At 40.9% G+C, this 22,095-nt stretch overlaps 1 protein-coding gene across 2 annotated transcripts in view; it reads right to left on the bottom strand.

Moving 5' to 3' along the window:
- LOC139227523 (protein unc-13 homolog C-like) overlaps positions 1–22,095 on the bottom strand; it is an 801,204-nt gene that overhangs the window by 284,225 nt on the left and 494,884 nt on the right. For both annotated transcript variants that reach the window (XM_070858323.1, XM_070858322.1), the window contains 3 exons: positions 18,295–18,410; positions 17,287–17,450; positions 10,853–11,003 (listed from right to left, as the gene is read on the bottom strand). In XM_070858323.1, coding sequence (XP_070714424.1) covers positions 10,853–11,003; positions 17,287–17,450; positions 18,295–18,410 — 431 coding nt within the window. The remainder of the gene's footprint in view (positions 1–10,852; positions 11,004–17,286; positions 17,451–18,294; positions 18,411–22,095) is intronic.

Below are 22,095 nucleotides of genomic sequence, written 5' to 3'. Positions count from 1 at the left end.
ACTTAGAATGGATGCTAGGATCGTTAGGAAATATAAGGGATTTAATGAGCTTTTGATGGAAAATAAACCTGCCGCAGTTTTATAACAAATTCTCCAATATTAAAAGCACAATTACTCTTGCACATCATGATTTAGCTTTCTTTTACTTTATTTCAATTCAGTTCATGAATAGACAGTGAGCGCATGAAATTGGCTGCAGAAATACAATTTCTGCTTAGGAGTTTTATTTAGGAGGGTAGCAGTTACAAATATGCTTCTCGGTGCATCCAAACTAATGGAAATTTTTACCGGGTAATATTTTGTGCCATATCTATAGTACAGCCAATGCTAATACGAAAATCTGTGTGCAATTTCTGATCTTTAATTTTCAACATTTAATTTCTTAAGCAAATATTTAGTCAAATGTTTTGTACCCAATTGTGTATTAGCTCAAAACTCAAGATTATTTGCAGAAATAAATCATTTATATCTCAATTATAATTGTAGATGTGATTACAAAGTCATAGGATTTACAACCTAAACATTTTTCTCACTATCAAAACATGTCTGCATTTTAGACATCACATCGGTATGAAAGTAATTTCAGAAAAAACAATGAAGGTAAATAAAATTATATAAACCTATGTTGGAACTTTTAAACTACCTCACAAACTTAAAACAAATTTGAAAAAACGCAATGTGATTGATGAGCAACATCAATTGGACCATGACTAAATGAGAAGCAGGGAAAGAGAGTTATTTCCCTGCTTCTAGTTCCAATTAGTAAATATATTTTGTTACATACTTTTGCAAACTACAAACAATTTACATAAAACGACATTTTGGTTCCAATACAACAAAATATTTTTAAATCAAAGATTTTAGCCACCTAGGGCTTGAAATTCGCCGACTTTGTGACTTTTTTTGGGGCGATATTTCACCATATTTGGCGAAAAACCGGTCAGCGGGAATTTTGGTGACTTTTGCGGCGGCAGTTTTCAAGTACTGCTGGGGAGAGGAGCGCTGTCGTGCAAGACCCAAAATAACGTTTTCACCAAAAATTTGGCTCTGAGCGCACCCAGTATTTTGCGCGAAAAATGCCAACAGGGAAAAAGCTGCGTTGCAGCCCTTGGAGCAGTGGTAGGTATGAAGACCTGCAAAAAAGGTAAGTTAACGTTTTTATTTTTTAATTCTTTTTCAGTGATTTGATAGATAAGTGTCTTGTAAATGTTTTGTGAATTTTGTTTTGTTGTTTTTTTTCCCATTTATTTTTGGGTGTTTTTCCGCTCTCCCAAGGCCCAATTCGCAGCGGTATCAGCCTCGGGCTAAAGTTGGCAAGGATCCTCATGCAACACCGATTTTTACCGCTGTGCAAATTAACGGTTGAATTTCCGGCCTGATAGCGATAGCGAAGTGAAAATGGTAATTTTGGCAAAAAAATACCATTTTCGCTGAGAACTGAATTTCTAGCCCATAGAGCACTATGACGGGGGCAGTTTATAGAAGGACAAATGCTAAGCAAGTTCAAAGACACACCAATTGGGTGCAATTTGGCTGCGTTGGATAAACTTTAACTCTGAGGACTAATCATCGTGACCCTTATCATGTCAAAAATTTTGGACAAGTTGTTTGATTGTTTTCCTCAGAGCTTGTATACTTTGTCCTAATTAGGGTCTTTAATAAAGTAGAATAATTTCACAAATGTCTTCTCCAAAAGCTTTACCATTGGAATGATATAGCAGCAAATCAGAAGGGCGGTGCATAAATCTCACTCCTACTGCACCAACTATTTCATTTGTGACACGTCAGACAAAATGAAGCAGATGCTTATTTATCTCACTAGTTGTGTCCACTTGATTAGGCCATGCACACTGCAGACAGCACCGTGTTTCCGTCTCCATGCCACTTCAAATATGCCAGGAACAGCAAGAATGGCAGCTTTTTAACATATGTTTAATTAGTATTTGAAAGAACATTATATGTGGAACTTCTTGCAAGGTCTCACAAAGTGAAGACTAACATAAAAGTGTTTGCCTAGCTTCTTGGTATTTTAATGGAACCAGTTCTTTTAATGGTCAATATTATATTTTTGAGAATATGGTTTAACAACAAGATCACAGAAAATGTAATTATTTCTTCAAAAAGCACCCTCAAAGTGCTGAAGCAAAATGTTAAATTTAATTTGCAGCTGAAAAATGCTGTTGGTGCTTATTCTAAGGTTATCTGTGGATTCCTAAAATTTACTGGGAGAATTTAATCTGGCTTATGAATCCTATATTGCTGGTTTCATTGGCAAGGGTAGATTATGGGGTACAGCAAAGCTGGTTGACCAATGGAGTGGCAGAAGACATTGCAAGGCTGATCAGCTGATAACTGTATTAGGAAGGCAATTAAATCCCTGTATTTGCATAGGTGAGAGAAGATCAAGGATTAACACAATACTGAGGGAAAATGCAGGAATCTGGGGCGTGCAAGAGCTGTTTTGATGCTGGAAATGCCAGCTCAAGTAGTAAGAGAGAGCAGGCCACTTGTGTATGAAACAAAAGTTATCCTCTGCTGCTGCTGTTATCCTGAACAGAATTGGTAACGAAATAACAGACAAGGTAAAGGTAGTTTCTAGAATACAGTAGACGCCTTAGATGTGAGGAAGAAAATGGTTGACCTCTAGAAAGCAGCTAAAGTGTGCCTAAAGTACAGTCTGTAATGTTAAGTATTTGCTCCAAGTAAGCATGGCACAAAGTGTAGCCTCACAACCCTGTAAATCATTCTTTGCTGAACCATCAGAACCATTAATAGAAGCTTATCGTGTGTACTGCCATGAGAGAAACAAGCCATTGAATGGCCAAGCTACAGCACAGAGAAGTACAAACTGTGGGATCCAAAACATCTTAAAGGGGCCTTGTCATGTTAAAAAAAAAAATTAAACAGGTTTACATTTATTAAAATAATTTGTAATTTTATTCAACCATTTGATATAAGCATCGAAGAGAATTAGTTGTAAGGAAAGACCTGAACAATTGGGGCTTTTATTTAGAGCAGGTTGTTGTGAGAAAATCTGATAGTTTAATGTCTGAAAGCTTGAAATGCTTGTAGCTCCACACTGTTGATGTGGATGTATTGTGTACTGCAGCTGCATAGTTAATCATTAAACAACAGGCAGCTTTCCGGAGAGTTCCGAGAGAGCAGCCTGCATGTTAGGAAGCTGTGTGTGCTGTGCTCTGTGAAGATATCATATTTGGCGGCGAGATGGGAGATTTTTCGGATGTGTAAAGCTTAAATTTTGTTGGTGAAGGATTCAGCCAGCCGACAGAAGACTTTGGAAGTTTCGGTCTTTGAAAAAAAAGCTACAAAATCCGAGGTAAACTACAGCACATGATGTGAACAGCTAGAAATTAAAAATGGCAGGTGTAATCGGATATTTGGGTGAATATATACACAACCGGGAACATTTTAAAGCATTTGTGGATCAACTAGAAATGTATTTCACTGCAAATAATATAATCAAAGTTCCAGACAATGGCAGTCCAGAACCAGGCTGTGTTGGAACGTAAGAAAGCGATTTTCTTAACAATGGCAGGTCCGGCATTATACGAAACCCTTGTAAATCTGCTTGTGCCTGAGGAGCAAAAGGACACAGCGCTTAAAGAGATTTTAATGAAGCTGGAGCAGCACTATAAACCCAAATCGTTAGAAATTGCTGAAAGCTATCGTTTTGGGATTCGGAATCAAAAGGCTGATGAAAATATCGGTGATTACATCATAGCATTAAAAAAGCTATCGATGCACTGTAATTTTGGAACCTTTCAAAACCAAGCATTACATAGAAACATAGAAACATAGAAAATAGGTGCAGGAGTAGGCCATTCGGCCCTTCTAGCCTGCACCGCCATTCAATGAGTTCATGGCTGAACATGCAACTTCAGTACCCCATTCCTGCTTTCTCACCATACCCCTTGATTCCCCTAGTAGTAAGGACTTCATCTAACTCCTTTTTGAATATATTTAGTGAATTGGCCTCAACAACTTTCTGTGGTAGAGAATTCCACAGGTTCACCACTCTCTGGGTGAAGAAATTCCTCCTCATCTCGGTCCTAAATGGCTTCCCCCTTATCCTTAGACTGTGTCCCCTGGTTCTGGACTTCCCCAACATTGGGAACATTCTTCCTGCATCTAACCTGTCTAACCCCGTCAGAATTTTAAACGTTTCTATGAGGTCGCCTCTCATTCTTCTGAACTCCAGTGAATACAAGCCCAGTTGATCCAGTCTTTCTTGATAGGTCAGTCCCGCCATCCCGGGAATCAGTCTGGTGAACCTTCGCTGCACTCCCTCAATAGCAAGAATGTCCTTCCTCAGGTTAGGAGACCAAAACTGTACACAATACTCCAGGTGTGGCCTCACCAAGGCCCTGTACAATTGTAGCAACACCTCCCTGCCCTTGTACTCAAATCCCCTCGCTATGAAGGCCAACATGCCATTTGCTTTCTTAACCGCCTGCTGTACCTGCATGCCAACCTTCAATGACTGATGTACCATGACACCCAGGTCTCTTTGCTCCTGCCCTTTTCCTAATCTGTCACCATTCAGATAATAGTCTGTCTCTCTGTTTTTACCACCAAAGTGGATAACCTCACATTTATCCACATTATACTTCATCTGCCATGCATTTGCCCACTCACCTAACCTATCCAAGTCGCTCTGCAGTCTCATAGAATCCTCCTTGCAGCTCACACTGCCACCCAACTTAGTGTCATCCGCAAATTTGGAGATACTACATTTAATCCCCTCGTCTAAATCATTAATGTACAGTGTAAACAGCTGGGGCCCCAGCACAGAACCTTGCGGTACCCCACTAGTCACTGCCTGCCATTCTGAAAAGTCCCCATTTACTCCTACTCTTTGCTTCCTGTCTGACAACCAGTTCTCAATCCATGTCAGCACACTACCCCCAATCCCATGTGCTTTAACTTTGCACATTAATCTCTTGTGTGGGACCTTGTCGAAAGCCTTCTGAAAGTCCAAATATACCACATCAACTGGTTCTCCCTTGTCCACTCTACTGGAAACATCCTCAAAAAATTCCAGAAGATTTGTCAAGCATGATTTCCCTTTCACAAATCCATGCTGACTTGGACCTATCATATTACCTCTTTCCAAATGCACTGCGATGACATCCTTAATAATTGATTCCATCATTTTACCCACTACCGATGTCAGGCTGACCGGTCTGTAATTCCCTGTTTTCTCTCTCCCTCCTTGTTTAAAAAGTGGGGTTACATTGGCTACCCTCCACTCCATAGGAACTGATCCAGAGTCAATGGAATGTTGGAAAATGACTGTCAATGCATCCACTATTTCCAAGGCCACCTCCTTAATACTCTGGGATGCAGTCCATCAGGCCCTGGGGATTTATCGGTCTTCAATCTCATCAATTTCCCCAACACAATTTCCCGACTAATAAGGATTTCCCTCAGTTCCTCCTCCTTACTAGACCCTCCGACCCCTTTTATATCCGGAAGGTTGTTTGTGTCCTCCTCAGTGAATACCGAACCAAAGTACTTGTTCAATTGGTCTGCCATTTCTTTGTTCCCCGTTATGACTTCCCTGATTCTGACTGCAGGGGACCTACGTTTGTCTTTACTAACCTTTTTCTCTTTACATATCTATAGAAACTTTTGCAATCCGTCTTAATGTTCCCTGCAAGCTTCTTCTCGTACTCCATTTTCCCTGCCCTAATCAAACCCTTTGTCCTCCTCTGCTGAGTTCTAAATTTCTCCCAGTCCCCGGGTTCTCTGCTATTTCTGGCCAATTTGTATGCCACTTCCTTGGCTTTAATGCTATCCCTGATTTCCCTTGATAGCCACGGTTGAGCCACCTTCCCTTTTTTATTTTTACGACAGACAGGAATGTACAATTGTTGTAGTTCATCCATGCGGTCTCTAATTGTCTGCCATTGCCCATCCACAGTCAACCCCTTCAGTATCATTCGCCAATCTATCCTAGCCAATTGACGCCTCATACCTTCAAAGTTACCCTTCTTTAAGTTCTGGACCATGGTCTCTGAATTAACTGTTTCATTCTCCATCCTAATGCAGAATTCCACCATATTATGGTCACTCTTCCCCAAGGGGCCTCGCACAACGAGATTGCTAATTAATCCTCTCTCATTACACAACACCCAGTCTAAGATGGCCTCCCCCCTAGTTGGTTCCTCGACATATTGGTCTAGAAAACCATCCCTTATGCACTCCAGGAAATCCTCCTCTACCGTATTGCTTCCAGTTTGGTTAACCCAATCTATGTGCATATTAAAGTCACCCATTATAACTGCTGCACCTTTATTGCACGCACCCCTAATTTCATGTTTGATGCCCTCCCCAACATCACTACTACTGTTTGGAGGTCTGTACACAACTCCCACTAACGTTTTTTGTCCTTTGGTATTCTGCAGCTCTACCCATATAGATTCCACATCATCCAAGCTAATGTCCTTCCGAACTATTGCCTTAATTTGCTCCTTAACCAGCAATGCTACCCCACCTCCTTTTCCTTTTATTCTATCCTTCCTGAATGTTGAATATCCCTGGATGTTGAGTTCCCAGCCCTGATCATCCTGGAGCCACGTCTCCGTAATCCCAATCACATCATATTTGTTAACATCTATTTGCACAGTTAATTCATCCACTTTATTGCGGATACTCCTTGCATTAAGACACAAAGCCTTCAGGCTTGTTCTTTTAACACCCTTTGTCCTTTTAGAATTTTGCTGTACAGTGGCCCTTTTTGTTCTTTGCCTTGGGTTTCTCTGCCCTCACTTTTCCTCATCTCCTTTCTGTCTTTTGCTTTTGCCTCCTTTTTGTTTCCCTCTGTCTCCCTGCATTGGTTCCCATCCCCCTGCCATATCAGTTTAAATCCTCCCCAACAGCACTAGCAAACACTCCCCCTAGGACATTGGTTCCGGTCCTGCCCAGGTGCAGACCGTCCGGTTTGTACTGGTCCCACCTCCCCCAGAACCGGTTCCAATGCCCCAGGAATTTGAATCCCTCCCTGTTGCACCACTGCTCAAGCCACGTATTCATCTGCGCTATCCTGCGATTCCTACTCTGACTATCACGTGGCACTGGTAGCAATCCCGAGATTATTAATTTTGAGGTCCTACTTTTTAATTTAGCTCCTAGCTCCTTACGGGATCATTTTGTTTGTGGGGTGAAAAATGATGCGATCAGAAGGAAGTTATTGATGACAGATGACTTGACTTTTGAGATTGCTTGTCAGACAGCGAGGTCGATGGGCATGGCTGAACAATATTCCCGAGAATTAAATAATAATTACGGTCGTCAGTCAACCGAGGTAAATCACCTGCGGGTTCAAAGTAAAAGACGGCCATGGCCGAGAGTCTCAGAAACTGGAAATTCTACCAGAGCGTCGAAGTCGTGCTATAGGTGCCTGGGACAACACATTGCTCAAAGTTGTCCATACGTGAAGGCAGAGTGTTTCTTCTGCAGAAAGACAGGGCATCTTGCGAAGGCATGCCGACTGAAGGGTAAACTAGTTTTTAAAGCTATGAGTCCAGTGTTCAAAACTATGAGTAGTAATTCAAAGAGACTACATAGCTTGGAAGAACAACAGGACGAGGAGATATTAGAGTTACACGTCATCAGGAGCACGAGGTTAATGGACAGCGATTCAGAAAGCATCAAAATCCAATAGATGTTGTGGGATTCAAGATACCAATGGAAATTGACACGGATGCCTCCGTGAGTGTAGTATCGGAGTCACTGTACAGCGACAAATTGCGTGATTTCCAATTGGAGAAATCCAAGATAGAGCTGCAAGGCTACTCGGGAGAGAAAATTCCTGTGCTAGGCCGTATCACCATACCAGTGAAATATAAAGATCAATTTCAGAACTTGCCTCTAATAGTAGTGAAAGGAGACAAGTCTGCTTTATGAGGAAGAAATTGGTTGAGCTCACTGAAGCTGGATTGGAGTAAGATTTTCTGTGTGGAAGCAAGATTTTCATCAATGGATGAGGTTATCAAGCAGTATCCGAAGGTGTTCTGCGAAACGGGCAGTCCGATCCAAGGCTTCAAGGCGAGTGTCAGGGTACAGAAGGACGCTAGATCGGTTTACTACAAGCCACTTTCCGTACCATATGCACTCAAGGAGAAAGTTGAGCAAGAACTCCAAAGACTAGAGACTGAGAACATTATTTGTAAGATAGATCGTTGTAATTGGGCTACACCCATTGTTGTTGTACCTAAGTCCGATGGTAAGGTAAGATTGTGTGGTGATTATAAAGTAACCATAAACCAGGTTCTAGAGGGTAATGTCCCCAATACATTGCTGAATATAGAAGATTTGTTCACAACACTGACAGGTGGTCAGATCCAGAAGAGAATCAAAATGAAAGTCTGAGTCCGAGTCAGGGAAACAAAGAGCCTGAAGTTAGAGTGAGTTCAAATGAAAATCAAGGAAATTCCGTGGAGGAAATTGTTCCTCAGGATGAGCCTCGATTGAGTTTAGATTCGAGATCATGTTTGGAAGGTCCTGTTCAAGAGCGAAGGTATCCTCTTCGAAACAGAAAACAAGTGGTAAAGTTAAATTTGTAAATATCTATAAAAATGAAAGTTATTTATGATGTTTGTTATGATGGCTTTTTCATTGAGGAGGGAGAAGTATAATGTCTGTAAGCTTGTAATGCTTGTAGCTCCACACTGTGGATGTGGACGTATTGTGTACTGCAGCTACATAGTTAATCATTAAACAACAGGCAGCTTTCCGGAGAGTTCCGAGAGAGCAGCCTGCATGATAGGAAACTGTGTGTGCTGTGCTCTGTGAAGATATCACAGATAGAGATGTTGAAAGTTATGAATGGTTTGAATAGGTAAATAGGGAAACCTATTGCCACTGGTCAGTGAGTCAGTAACTAGATGACATACATTTAGCATCATAACAACACATTGAGAGATTGCAAGAAATAATGAGTACAGCAAGCCTATTGCACAGCTTAATTGCAGTAACACATGACAGCCTTAGAGCCCCCACTGAAATTCTGGACCAGGTGGATACTGGGCAGTAAGTGCACACTACAATGCGCTGGCCACAATTCTACTCTAGTGTAAAAGTTTGTGGCGGCAGCAATTTAAAGACAAGCATCTTGTTTAATTGTTTCAAAAGTTCATGGTATTACCAATTTTGCAGCACAGGTTGATATAATTTTCCTCAGTTACTGTGTCACTATAGCAGCTCATAATATAATACCTCCATCAAGTTAGAAAATGTTGATTTTTGTACAACAAATTTTAGGCACAATATAAATTTAATCTGAAAAGTTGTGCATGATAGATACCATGGTGAAGCTGCACATTTGCGTGGCTACAAACTGGTGTACAGAATGATGGAAAATCCAGAGTACAAATGCATCAGATTGGGATCAAATGTGAAACCACATCATAAGCTTTGTAAAACCAACTTTTCAAGCTTTAAAGTTTAAAAAAAGCCCAGGCGATCTTCATCTTTGAAGTTCCTAATGTCTGAAAATAACCTCCTGCCAGTACTTTCCAAACATTAGACAATTTACCAGCAGATGAGTTGAGTCTGCAATTCATTTAAATATATACAAACACATGCCACATAGCTCTGCTTTCCCCTGGCTAAATATGAAGTGAACCGAGCAGTATAAACCAAGGGCTTGATTTTCGTTGGGCTTGCGTCTCTATGGATGCCTCGGCAGGGCAGTAGTGGATGCAAGTGACTTCTGGCTGAGTGGCCAACTTTCAGTGCCCTGCCGGGAAATTTGTTGCTGGTTTTGCGGGAGCGCTGAGCAGTACCGCCCGGGAGCGTGAGCCGGTGTGCAATGCCCCTGGTTGTGACAGCGTAGTGCAATTTGTTTTTGAGCGGGACCCTTAACGCCCCTAGCGCCCCTTAGTGGCACCGCCTGGGAAAGCGGGCGGTCCGAACTGTTCCGGTGGCGGTGAGGGAAGGAATGACTACAGGAGGCCAGCGTGATTATTTTTTTTTGTTTCATTTTTGCGATTTATCTTTATGTGGGGTGAGCAAGGTATTGGGAATGTTTTTTGTGTTTTATTTGGCTAGTTTTTTTCCCAGGGAAGCCTGTCTTAGGGCGCTCCAAGTCTGGCTCTTTAGCAATGGATTTTCAGCAGGCCTGGCGCACCAAGAGAGGTATTGAATGGCTCCCTTAGTGCTGGGCTCCACACTCAGGGCCCAGCTGCTGAATTTTGTGCCTGCAGACGCAAACCGTTTCCTGTCGCAAACTTTACCAGCCCACCACTATTATTGCCCGAAAAAGCCTCCAACTGAAAATCCAGCCCCATGTCTTTTATACTGTGCCACTCTAAAATTGAACTGAAGTGTAAAAGTCACTGAAACTTAAAGGATATTAGCAGTAATGTGGAAAGTGAGCAACATTTTCTTCAAGAAGTAAATAAAAGACAGCTCTAATGAATTCAATAAGTTATAAGAAATTTAAAAAGAGACAAATGACTTAGTCAACCTTACATTACTGGTTTACAGTTAGCAGTTTACTTTCCGTAGCAATGATCTCCTAGAGTCAGTGGAAAATATTGCAGTCACATTACCAAAACCTAATTGTGGTGCAGCCTGAAACAAGTACAATTTAAAATTTTATTTAAGAACTTTAAAACTCTTCCAAAAGATTTTCCAGATTGCTGAACTTCAACATTCAATCAAGTCCTACAGTTGAAAGAAAAATAAATGGATTGCGACCCTGGGCAAGTTTCTACTTCTGTTTATTTTCATCCATCAATGCTGCTTCTCATGTATTATCTGGATCCTTTATTCATTTACAAAAAAGGAATTCAATGCAAAGGTGCCTAACCCAAATTGGACTTACTCCAAAGTTTGAAGCAGCAAATCGATCTGAGGCTGAAACATTTGTTGAAGCCGTGGTATGTGCAAAATATGCATTGATGTTGGCCAACAAGGTGCTCATTACTGCAGGAACCCCTGGGCACATGTATTTGGATGACAGACAGGAGAAATGCCTACAAGAAAAAAATTAAGAGTTATAACATTTATTACAGATCCTATTTGTCATCGGGATACTATCAATTTATATCTTGGCTGTCAGGTTGAGATGCACGGTTATAGGCTACCAACATAAATCACAATAAAACACAAGCTGTTGTGTGATGACGGTACGTACATAAAATCTTATTGTTGCTGAGAATCATTCAAGTATGTGGTTAATTCTAAAAGAGGCTCATTAGTAGCAGATAGAACTATGAAACCCCAATACCAGTTTAAAAGTTTGAAGCCACATTATTCTATCTCACAGGGTCACTTTACAGCATTGAAGCAAACAATCCAACCTCTTGCACTTCTAACTAATATATTGTGTAAAGAAAAGCTATTCATGATGCAGAACAGTCCTTTATCAGAAACCATCACTGCTTATCATAAAGACTTAATCCTGTGACATTTACATTGCTCTGGTAGTAAATGTAGCAGGATAATTCGATAACAGATATGGTAGCAAAATCTCACTCATAACAGTGGTAGTAACACATTGGGTTTCAGTTGTACTGGCTTCAAAATAACACTAGACGTTGATACAACACCCAAGAAACTACTACGTATTGTGCTATAATTCGACATCAGTACTTTGTCCCATTACACTGACTTATCAGTACAATTTTAACTTCTTTTGGGTTGACTGTGATTTTCCCCTTGTTGGTGAAATTGGAAAATCCATCAAGATTGGGTTAATTTCACTACAGAGGGGGTATATCTTCTCATTTGTTAAACGATTGATGTGAGTATATTGGAAAATCTGCTTTAGACTCATGCCAACCTTTTAGCTAATATAAGCAAATGGCAGTAAGGGCAATGGTGAGAGCTATAGCAAACCTCAGTGCTTTTGAGACAGGAAAGAGGAGCAAATAAAACCAACCATGCTTCTCTGTCCAAACTGCTATTCAATTATCTTTTTCCAGAATAGCTGCTTTTGTGGATGGGCACAATCAGACTCCTAAGGTAGAATACTTCGCCACACTCACTCTCAAAGCTCACACTAACAATAGGCACTTAGATGAGGCACTGATGGGCTGCTGGTGACCAAGAAGCCATTTCTGTTGCAATGCTTTCAGGAAAATAGGAGAGAATATTGGTGGAAAAAAATTAAATCTGTTGAAAGTAAAATAGACTATTTGCTCTCTAAACCTAATAGCAGCGTCAACTCAAAAAAGATTAACGACTAACTGTTAGCAAATAAAACGCTAATAAAGCAATAACATGAAAACATTCGAGAAACAAAACTCCTAAAACAGCTGTAATGAGTCTGTAATTGCCAAATTTGGCACCATCGTTATTTGGAACGTCCACAATGTTCATTTACTCCTTCAAAATGAGAGCAAGTCTCCGCCCGTGTCTCTCCAAGTGCCCTGTGGCTTAATTAATTCATAACAGGGGAGTTGCTGGTTTTCTCTTCCTTCATAATAATACAATCACCTTTCGAAAGGGCATTGACCTGAAACATTAACTCTGTTTCTCTCTCCACGGATGTTGCCTGACTTGCTGAATGTTCCCAGCAATTTCTGTTTTTATTTCAGATTTCCAGCATCCACATTATTTTGCTTTTATGCTTTTCAAGGTACTCGTTTATCTACACTTTTTGCAAATTTTACTGAAGATCTAAATGGTTCACGGACAAGATTTCAACTGACTTGATACTTTCCCCCTTCCCTGACTGCTGTTGATAGTACAAATTCACTTCTATTTCCAAATGTTCGCTCTGGTGCACAATGTAATAATTGCACCCTGCAGGTATTCGGAGTGAACCAATTAACATGTATTGAAAACCTGAGAGAACACAATTCAAAATAAATGTAAATGAGACACAGGCATAATTTTATTTCCCATTGCTCTTTGCACCAAAATAATTTCGTTTCGTGCCAGAATATTTCACAGCAGCAAATCTCAATTAACACAAAGAGCACTTTAATGGTTGTTGGTTAACTTACAAAATGGAAAAAGTCCCACGTGGCTGGAAATGGAGATAGGGGTTGGACGGAGGGAGGCAGGAGAGGGAGGACAGTGAAGCAGAATGGGCCACCAATCCCTCACTGTTATAGGGAGAAACATCTCAGTAAGATTAGCAGAATCTCGCAGGTCTCAGTCACGAAAAACCTGTCATTTTAATTATGTCCACAGGGAAGTTGAAGAAACACTATCCAAGATCAAACCCTGCATAATCCTCACTGCAGGTGAACTCATCCAGCCGAGGAGAAACCCAAACAACGGTTGTCACTCCCTGCCAAATCCTATCCCCACATCGCTTGAAGGCACTGAGGATACAGTTCCAGTTACTGTGGCCCATGCACAAAATGTCTTTCAGGCATGAGCCTAGTCAGTGAATGCTGGCAGGCTATTTTACCATGAAGACTTCAAAAGCGTAGACCGATCCTGGCTTCATGTGGTGCATATTTTCCAGGAGGAGTCACTGGGCAGAGTGGCTTCTCAAGCAGGAACCTTGGATAATTGTTTTCACTTGTCCACCCCAGAGGCTCCGAGACTGTCCTGGCTGAGAGCACGTGACTCAGGACAGACTGTGAATCAAACCTGGGAACCTCCAAGTCTGCAATATTTGGTGTTGCACTCGGCTCTGCCTCAAGAAAATCTAGGCTTAGATCCAGCTCAATTTTGTGATGTAATTGTTACTGCTGGTTAAACGTGGTTTATAAACCCTGATTGGTGTCTGGTAGTGTGGATTTTGAATTTTATCTATTCGGATTTCAAGGGGAATTCATCTGTTTAAATAGAAGCAAACATAACTTGTTATTTTTTAATAGACAAGATAATCCCAGTTCATGTGCCCACATAGTGTATCTTGTGGTCTTTGCCTTTGTGTCTAGAATTGCCAACTTTCCAGGATTGCCATAAAGTATCCAGGAATTAAAGATTAATCTCCTGGGCACATTTGTGAACAAGTGAAGGAGAAACACCATAAGGGTATTAAAAAAAGTTTTTTCCTCCTATTTTCTTCGAACATTTTTCTTATTTTAGTTTAAAAATATTGGCAATAGGCAAAAAAAGGCTCTTTGACTGGACGGGGCAGTTGGAGGCAAGAGGTCATGCCATGATATCTCCAGGAATATGTCCAACTCTAGTTGTTCCAGGGTTAAAAAAAAAATCTACCTGTAAGTTTCTATCAATTTTACAGCTGCCTCCCACTCCATAGCTTCACAACGATTGCAGCTTTTGTTCTCAGATATGTTGAGAGAAAGTCTATCTCTTCTGTTTTTCTTAATGATGTGAGTGCCCAAGACAACCAGGAAAATTGCCAGTGCTACTTTCCACCTACAGTTTAAAACTAAATTCCCTCTAACAATTAGCAAACATTAGCTGTAACCGATGCAACACTCTCACCACTACAAGGTCTGAAAGAATTCTTGAGGATAGACATTGAAAAATAGAGTCTAACCATGCTGGAGTGTTCCTATGTACCACTCTAAGCTATGTATAAAACCAAAGGATCCCTACGCCAGGCCAAAACTCTGCTTGTAACGTGCTCCTGCACTTCCCTGCATTGCCATTGTATTGAAATGGAGGCCCTTAATGACAGCTTCCTTTGCGAGAGCGGACAATCAGATATGGAGCACTAGGGCTGGCCTCAATGAGAGGCAAGGAATGGAACCAAATCTTCAGCATTGGGGTGGGCCTTGGAGGTAGGAAAGAGTGGGACTGAGACACTTGCAAAGGCCTCAGTGAAGGTGAGGGACCAGAGCTGATGCAGGTCACAAATATCCAGCTTGGATTTATCTATGTTCCTTCTTTGATTATCACTTTCTGGCTTCAAAATATAGCATCATGTGATTGTTTATAGCTATATTGGAAAGGAAGTAAAAATCATATATATATAGCCACTTAAAGAAGGAAAACAATAAAGAGGTAGGAAAAAGCAAAATCAACAAAAGTTTTGCACTTAAACAGCGGAGGCAACAACAACTTATATTTATATAGCGCCTTTAACGTAGTAAAACGTCCCGAGGCGCTTCACTGGAGTATTATAAGATGAGAAAAAATTGACACCCAGCTAGATAAGGAGAAATTAGAGCAGGTGACCAAAAGCTTGGTCAAAAAGGAAGGTTTTAAGGAGTGACTTAAAGGAGGAGAGAGAGGTAGAGAGGCGGAGAGGGTAATCCAGAGCTTCGGGACTAGGCAACAGAAGGCATGGCCAACAATCAATCATTAACAAGGCGTGTAGCTTTATATCCCAATACATTTGGATTTTGCCCATAGGGACCAATAAGTTATATGCAATGTTTTTTAAAACAAAAAATGAATGTCAGTCTAATAATCATTAAATTTAATTAGAAAGAACATTTTTGATCTGGACTTTTTAAAATCCCTTTAGATACTTGATGATGGTCTAAAAATAATTCATATTGATCTCACTGATGCTGTGATGGAAAACTAATTGGCAGGCTGGTGTTTTTGAACAAGCAGTCCAACTGATTGGCTCCCCATCCACTACCTTCAACACTCACTCCCTCCACCACTGCCGCACCATGGCTTTAGTCTGCACCATCTACAAGTTACACTGTAGCAACTCATTATGGCTTCTTTGGCAGCAACCTCCCAAACCCGTGGTCTCTTACCACCTAGAAGGACAAGGGCAGCAGGCGCATGGGAACACCATCACCTCCAAGCTTCCCCTCCAAGTCACACACCATCCTGACTTGGAAATATATCGGCCGTTCCTTCATCGTTGCTGGGTCAAAACCCTGGAACTCCCTCCCTAACAGCACTGTGGGAGTACCTTCACCACGCGGACTGCAGCGGTTCAAGGCAGTAGCTCACCACCACCTTCTCAAGGGCAACTAGGGATGGGCAATAAATGCTGGCCTTGCCAGCGATGCCCACATCCCAGGAACGAATTAAAAAAAAATTTGATTGCAGAAAACAAATATTTTCCACCAGCATCAAACAGCAATGACTTTTTACAGATGTTAGTATGAACAATGTTTTAAAACAAACAGATCACGGAGTTAACACAGCTACCAAGAAATCAGGAGGTTATACCAAATTTAAATTGTCTTGAGTTTGGCTTTGTAGGTGCTGGTTCATTTCAGTGAAACCATTAATTTGTGTGGAGCAATCAAAATACTGTTTTTAAAAAACTCATTCATGAGATGTAGGCCTCGCTGGTAAGACCAGCATTTATTGCCCCGCCCTAATTGCCCTTGAGAAGGTGGTGGTGAGCCACTTTCTTGAACTGCTGCTGTCCACATGGTACTCCCATAGTGCTGTTAGGGAGAGAGTTACAGGATTTTGACCCAGGGAAGGAACGGCAATATACTTCCAAGTCGGGACGGTGGGCGACACGGAGGGGAACATGGAGATGGTGGTGTTCCCATACACTTGCTGCCTTTGTCCTTCTAGGTGGTTGAGGTCGCAGGTTTGGGAGGTGCTGCCAAAGAAGCCTTGATGAGTTGCTGCAGTGCATCTTGTAGATGGTGCTCACTGCAGCCACGGTATGCCGGTGGTGGAGGGAGTGAATGTTTAAGGTGGTGGATGGGGTGCCAATCAAGTGGGCTGCTTTGTCCTAGATGGTGTCGAGCTTCTTGAGCGTTGTTGGAGCTGCACTCATCCAGGCAAGTGGAGAGTATTCCATCACCCTCCTGACTTGTTGCTGGTAGATGGTGGAAAGGCTTTGGGGACTCAGGAGGTGAGACACTCGCCGCAGAATACCTAGCTTCTGACCTGCTGCTGTTGGCACAGTACTTACGTGATTTATACATACCATGATTATGTTTAAATTTTTTTTTTAATTTTCGTTCTTGAGATGCGAGCAGCGTGGCAAGGCCAGCATTTATTGCCCATGCTTGGTTGCCCTGAATAGTGGGTGTTGGACCTTCTTCTTGAACTACTGTAATTCTTTGTAGCGTTTTTTGATACAACTGAGTGGCTCGTTAGGCCACTTCAGGAGGCACTTAAAAGTTAATCATGTTGGTGCGGGATTGGAGTCAAATATATAAGCTAGACCATGGCAAGGTTCCATCACTAAAAAATATTAGTGAACCAATTGGGTTTGTATGATAATTCGACAACTTCATAATCACCTTTATTGACGCAAGCATTTCCAGATTGTTAAAATTGAATTCAAATTCTCAAATTGCATAGTTGGGTACAAACTCACGCCCTCTGGATTACTAGCCCAGTAACATAGCCACTGCACTACCGTACCAAAACGGTTCCTTAACAGTCAAAATTGAAACCATCTAGCTCTAGGATAACTTAAAAAACCATTGCAAATATGTTACTTACGTCATGGCCTGATAAATGGATTCAACTCCGTAGCGCATTGCAAATTCATCTACAATTTCTTGAGCAAAATCTTCAAAGTACACTTTCCACGCCTCATCTCCTTTCACTTGTGGGATTTTCACGACACCGTTATATTTTGTTTCAGTCAAATAAGTGAATAGGCTCTGAAAGTAATAAGAGTTATGTTATATCTGTGTATTGTATTTCTGGCCTTCTTGATAATTATCTTCAATACCAGAGATCCACTGTATTATTTTAATCATTATCCCCAAATTCAATTTTCATTTCAATGCAGTGAAAGAAAATATTTACCAATAATACTATTTTGCTACCTGTGTCTTTTAAAAGAAACAAAACAATATAATCGACTTGAATGATGACATTGGATGTGTTACTAAAAGTTCTTTTGCAAATGTTAAGATGCTGTATAATAAATAGATTAAAATACAAGATGCATAACCAACGAACAAATCAAACAAGACAGCTGGATAATAGCTCTGGACTAAAGTGTTTTGAACCATGAGTTTTTTTGATAACCATGGGATGGATGCCAATGGTAAATTTCAATCAGAATAGAAAATTTGTTGAAACTAAGTACAGCACATTTTCACACTGCATACACGATAATTAGTATGTGGTTGAAAAACTATGAAACATGATGTAAATTTGCATATGGAATCTAGAACTAGGAGGCATAGTTTCAGAATAAAGAGTCATCCATTTAAAACGGAGATGAGGAGAAATTACTTCTCTCAAAGGGTTGTGAATCTTTGAAATTCTCTACCCGAGAGAGCTGCGGAGGCTGAGTCATTGAATATATTTAAGGTGGAGATAGACAGATTTTTGAATGATAAGGGAGTCGAGGGTTATGGGGAGCGGGTGGGGAAGGGGAGCTGAGGCCAATTTCAGATCAGCCATGATCTTATTGAATGGCGGAGCAGGCTCGAGGGGCCAGATGTCCTACTCCTGCTCCTATTGCTTATGTTCTTATTTGCTACATTGCCACACCTCATGTAAACATGTGTACTGCACATGGTACGGGGCTACTTTCTCTTCTCCTTTAATTTCAACGTTGATTTTCATTCTAATTGCACCAGAAACAGCTGATTTGTCAGTTCTCTTCTCTGCAAAAAAAGAAAACACAGTGCTTAATTCCGAGATATTCTACAACGCATGAAAATATTTTAGTGCTCATTTAGATGAGTTATCAATAACATGTACTCGATACATTAATCGAGTGCCTAAAGATTGTTTACCCCCTTCATTCACTTACCGATAATTGTTGCTCCTGATGTTGTAAATTGACTTCTCAGGTTAAAAATTATTTCAGGACTCTCATTTATATATACTCAAAACTAATTTTAATAAACGAAAAATGAAATTGGATGAATTAGAGTCAGAGCAGGTACAGAATGAGAAATAAAGAGAGAGGGAAAGGAAGATTGGATAAGAGAGAAAAAAAGAGAAATTAAAAGGAAGAAAAGATTGTAATTTTTTTTAAATCGCTGCCAACAATTTTCTACCTGCAGGAATGAGACACCACAGTTTCAATTGTTCCCTTTCTGGGTCAGAGAGACTGAGTGGCATTGCAAGAACATAAATCTCATTATAAAAGTACTTGCGCTGTTAAGTACTAGCCCTAACTTTCTGCAGCGAGCTTAATTGGCAATTAATGCACAAATGCAAGATTTTCTTTCTGTACCTGATTTGATATTGAATTCACCGACTTTAATTCACCTTCTTTCTCAGTCCTTTCTATGTTTATTTCCCGATCCTTTAATATCATTGGTTATGGAGATACGCTGTTGCTTTCCCTGCTCACTCAGGTTCCAGATGCCCTGTTTCCATCGCTGCACCATTATTAAGCTCGCACTTTCAGCAACTTTGTGGTCAAAGTTTTTTGAGCTGTAGGGTGCAGGGGAAAGTTTAACGAATGGCAGATGCCGTTAGATGCCCTACTACAGTGAATTCTAGCCCAATATTTAGTGAGGTACAGGCCACATGACTTTTACATCAAGCTTTTACTTCTAGCTTTTTTTCTTGGGTCTTCACACGTTAATTTCTTAGCTACTAGCTAATAATTTCAGAATTTGAATTGATTTCCCATTCAGCTTTTATAGAATATATGTTCTGCCAAGTAATTACCAAACATTTATTTTAATCAAAGGTACACCTCTTTGCCCCTGGCTCTGTTCTAGTTTGTCTGTATTACCTGTTGTTTAATTGGCTCCAGTATGTGTCTTCAAACTCTCAATATTCTTGCAACCCCCTCTTGGTTGTCAATGTGACCAGCCTCCAGTCAGATCCCATAGCTACATTTCATTAAAGTAGATTCTGTGGCATGCTGCCAACGTTTGATGAATTCCCACTTCTATGCCCCACAGCGTGCTGCTCTGGATAGATATATGTTTCCAGTTGCTTTTGGGTCTGGGAGCAAGTTTCTGCTGTCCACTCAGTTCTATCCTCTTCCCTATTCCCATTTCCAGAAGCACTGCCCAGTCTGTCTGAATCAAATTATAAAATTCCAGCTTCTTTGGGGACCTAGTGCCTGGAATGCAACCAGCAATTCTAGCTTTTACCAGGAAGTAACATTTATCACAAGATTGGAGTTTCACAATTGAACAGTAAAATATTTTGCAAGCTTGTTAATAAACAGTTGAGCTCTCCTGGCTAGCCTCCCATCTTTCACCCTCCATAAACTTGAGCTCATTCAAAACTCTCTGCCTGTGTCCTAACTTGCACCAAGTCCCATTCACCCATCACCCCTGTGCTCACTGACCTACATTGGCTCCTGGTCCTGCAACACCTCAGATTTAAAATTTTCATCCTAGTTTTCAATCCATCCAGGGCCTCATCCCTTCCTTTCTCTGTAACCTCCTCCAGCCCTACAGATCTCTGCGCTCCTCTAATTCTGTCCTCTTGCGCATCAACGGTTTTAATCGCTCTATCATTGGCTGCCATGTCTTCATCTGTCCAGACCCCAAACTTTGGGATTCCCTCTCTAAACCTCACTACCTCTCTCTCCTCCTTTAATGCACTTCTTAAAATCTACCTCTTTGACCAAGCTTTGGTCATCTGTCTTAATCTCCTTATGTGGCCCAGTTTCAAATTTTGTTTGATAACGCTCTTGTGAAGCGCCTTGGGACTATGTTAAAGGTGTAAATGCTAGTTGCTGTTGCAGTTGTAAACATCTTGTTCATTGCTGACACACAGCAAAAGTTGGTAATGCATGTAAGGTAGCACTAATTGATTAGCAAGCTCTTCGATAACTAATTTAGTCATTGCATTAATTCCTCACATAAGTATACACATGATTACTCTTCCCACTTCCCAAACCTGTCACTCTGAGATGGTTAATTTCGTGCCAAATTGGGAAACTCTGTATTGTGCCAAGCTCACGAGGAGCTGGCTAAGCTCATTTCATATGGGATCCTAACAGCCAGAGGAGACTTCACATAATCTATCACATAAATCTGGGTTCAATTTGAATCCAGATACCAGAGGTTATAAAGCCAGTGTCTAACCTAGTGCACACCTAGTTCCAAACTAGTATCCCTTTCATGTGGTATAATTACTGCCAAGAGTTCATAAAGTTACCTTTAATGACTATTGTTCTCAATTATTATTCACAGGATGAACTAAAGTCACATGTCTCATCAAACAAAAAAAGATCAATCAAAGACACAACAAAGGTGAAAGAGATAAATTGCCCTTTCGTGGAACTGGGCAGCAGCAATAATCAATTTGTTTGAAACTCTGTTGATCGATTGTAAAACTTGTTACAAACATACTTAGGAATTCTCATTGATAATACCATACATTGATCCTTTAGGGAAATCATAATTACTTATAAATGGCAAGTAGTCATCCTGTTTATCCCAAGTAAATGTTGGTCCTTCAGAAGATGAGAAGGGGGATTTAGTAATGGGAAATGTGGAAATGGCTGAGACCGTAAACAATTATTTTGCTTCCGTCTTCACAGTGGAAGACACAAAAACTATGCCAAAAATTGCTGGTCACGGGAATTTGGGAAGGGATGACCTTGAGACAATCACTATCACTGGGGAGGTAGTGCTGGACAGGCTAATGGGACTCAAGGTAGACAAGTCCCCTGGTCCTGATGAAATGCATCCCAGGGTATTAAAAGAGATGGTGGAAGTTATAGCAGATGCATTCGTTATAATCTACCAAAGTTCTCTGGACTCTGGGGAGGTACCAGTGGATTGGAAAGCAGCTAATGTAATGCCTCTGTTTAAAAAAAGGGGGCAGACAAAAGGCAGGTAACTATAGGCCGGTTAGTTTAACATCTGTAGTGGGGAAAATGCTTGAAGCTATCATTAAGGAAGTAATAGCGGGACATCTCGATAGGAATAGTGCAATCAAGCAGACGCAACATGGATTCATGAAGGGGAAATCATGTTTAACTAATTTACTGGAATTCTTTGAGGATGTAACGAGCATGGTGGACAGAGGTGTACCGATGGATGTGGTGTATTTAGATTTCCAAAAGGCATTCGATAAGGTGCCACACAAAAGGTTACTGCAGAAGATAAAGGTACACGGAGTCAGTGGAAATGTATTAGCATGGATTGAGAATTGGCTGGCTAACAGAAAGCAGAGAGTCGGGATAAATGGGTCTTTTTCAGGTTGGAAATCGGTGGTTAGTGGTGTGCCACAAGGATCGGTGCTGGGACCACAACTGTTTACAATATACATAGATGACCTGGAGAAGGGGACAGAGTGTAGTGTAACAAAATTTGTAGATGACACAAAGATTAGTGGGAAAGCGGGTTGTGTAGAGGACACAGA

This window comes from Pristiophorus japonicus, chromosome 17, assembly GCF_044704955.1.
Source record: "Pristiophorus japonicus isolate sPriJap1 chromosome 17, sPriJap1.hap1, whole genome shotgun sequence".
Lineage (NCBI taxonomy): Eukaryota > Metazoa > Chordata > Chondrichthyes > Pristiophoridae > Pristiophorus > Pristiophorus japonicus.
The sequence above is the reverse complement of the archived record's forward strand: the minus strand, read 5'-3'. Positions and strand labels throughout refer to the sequence as shown.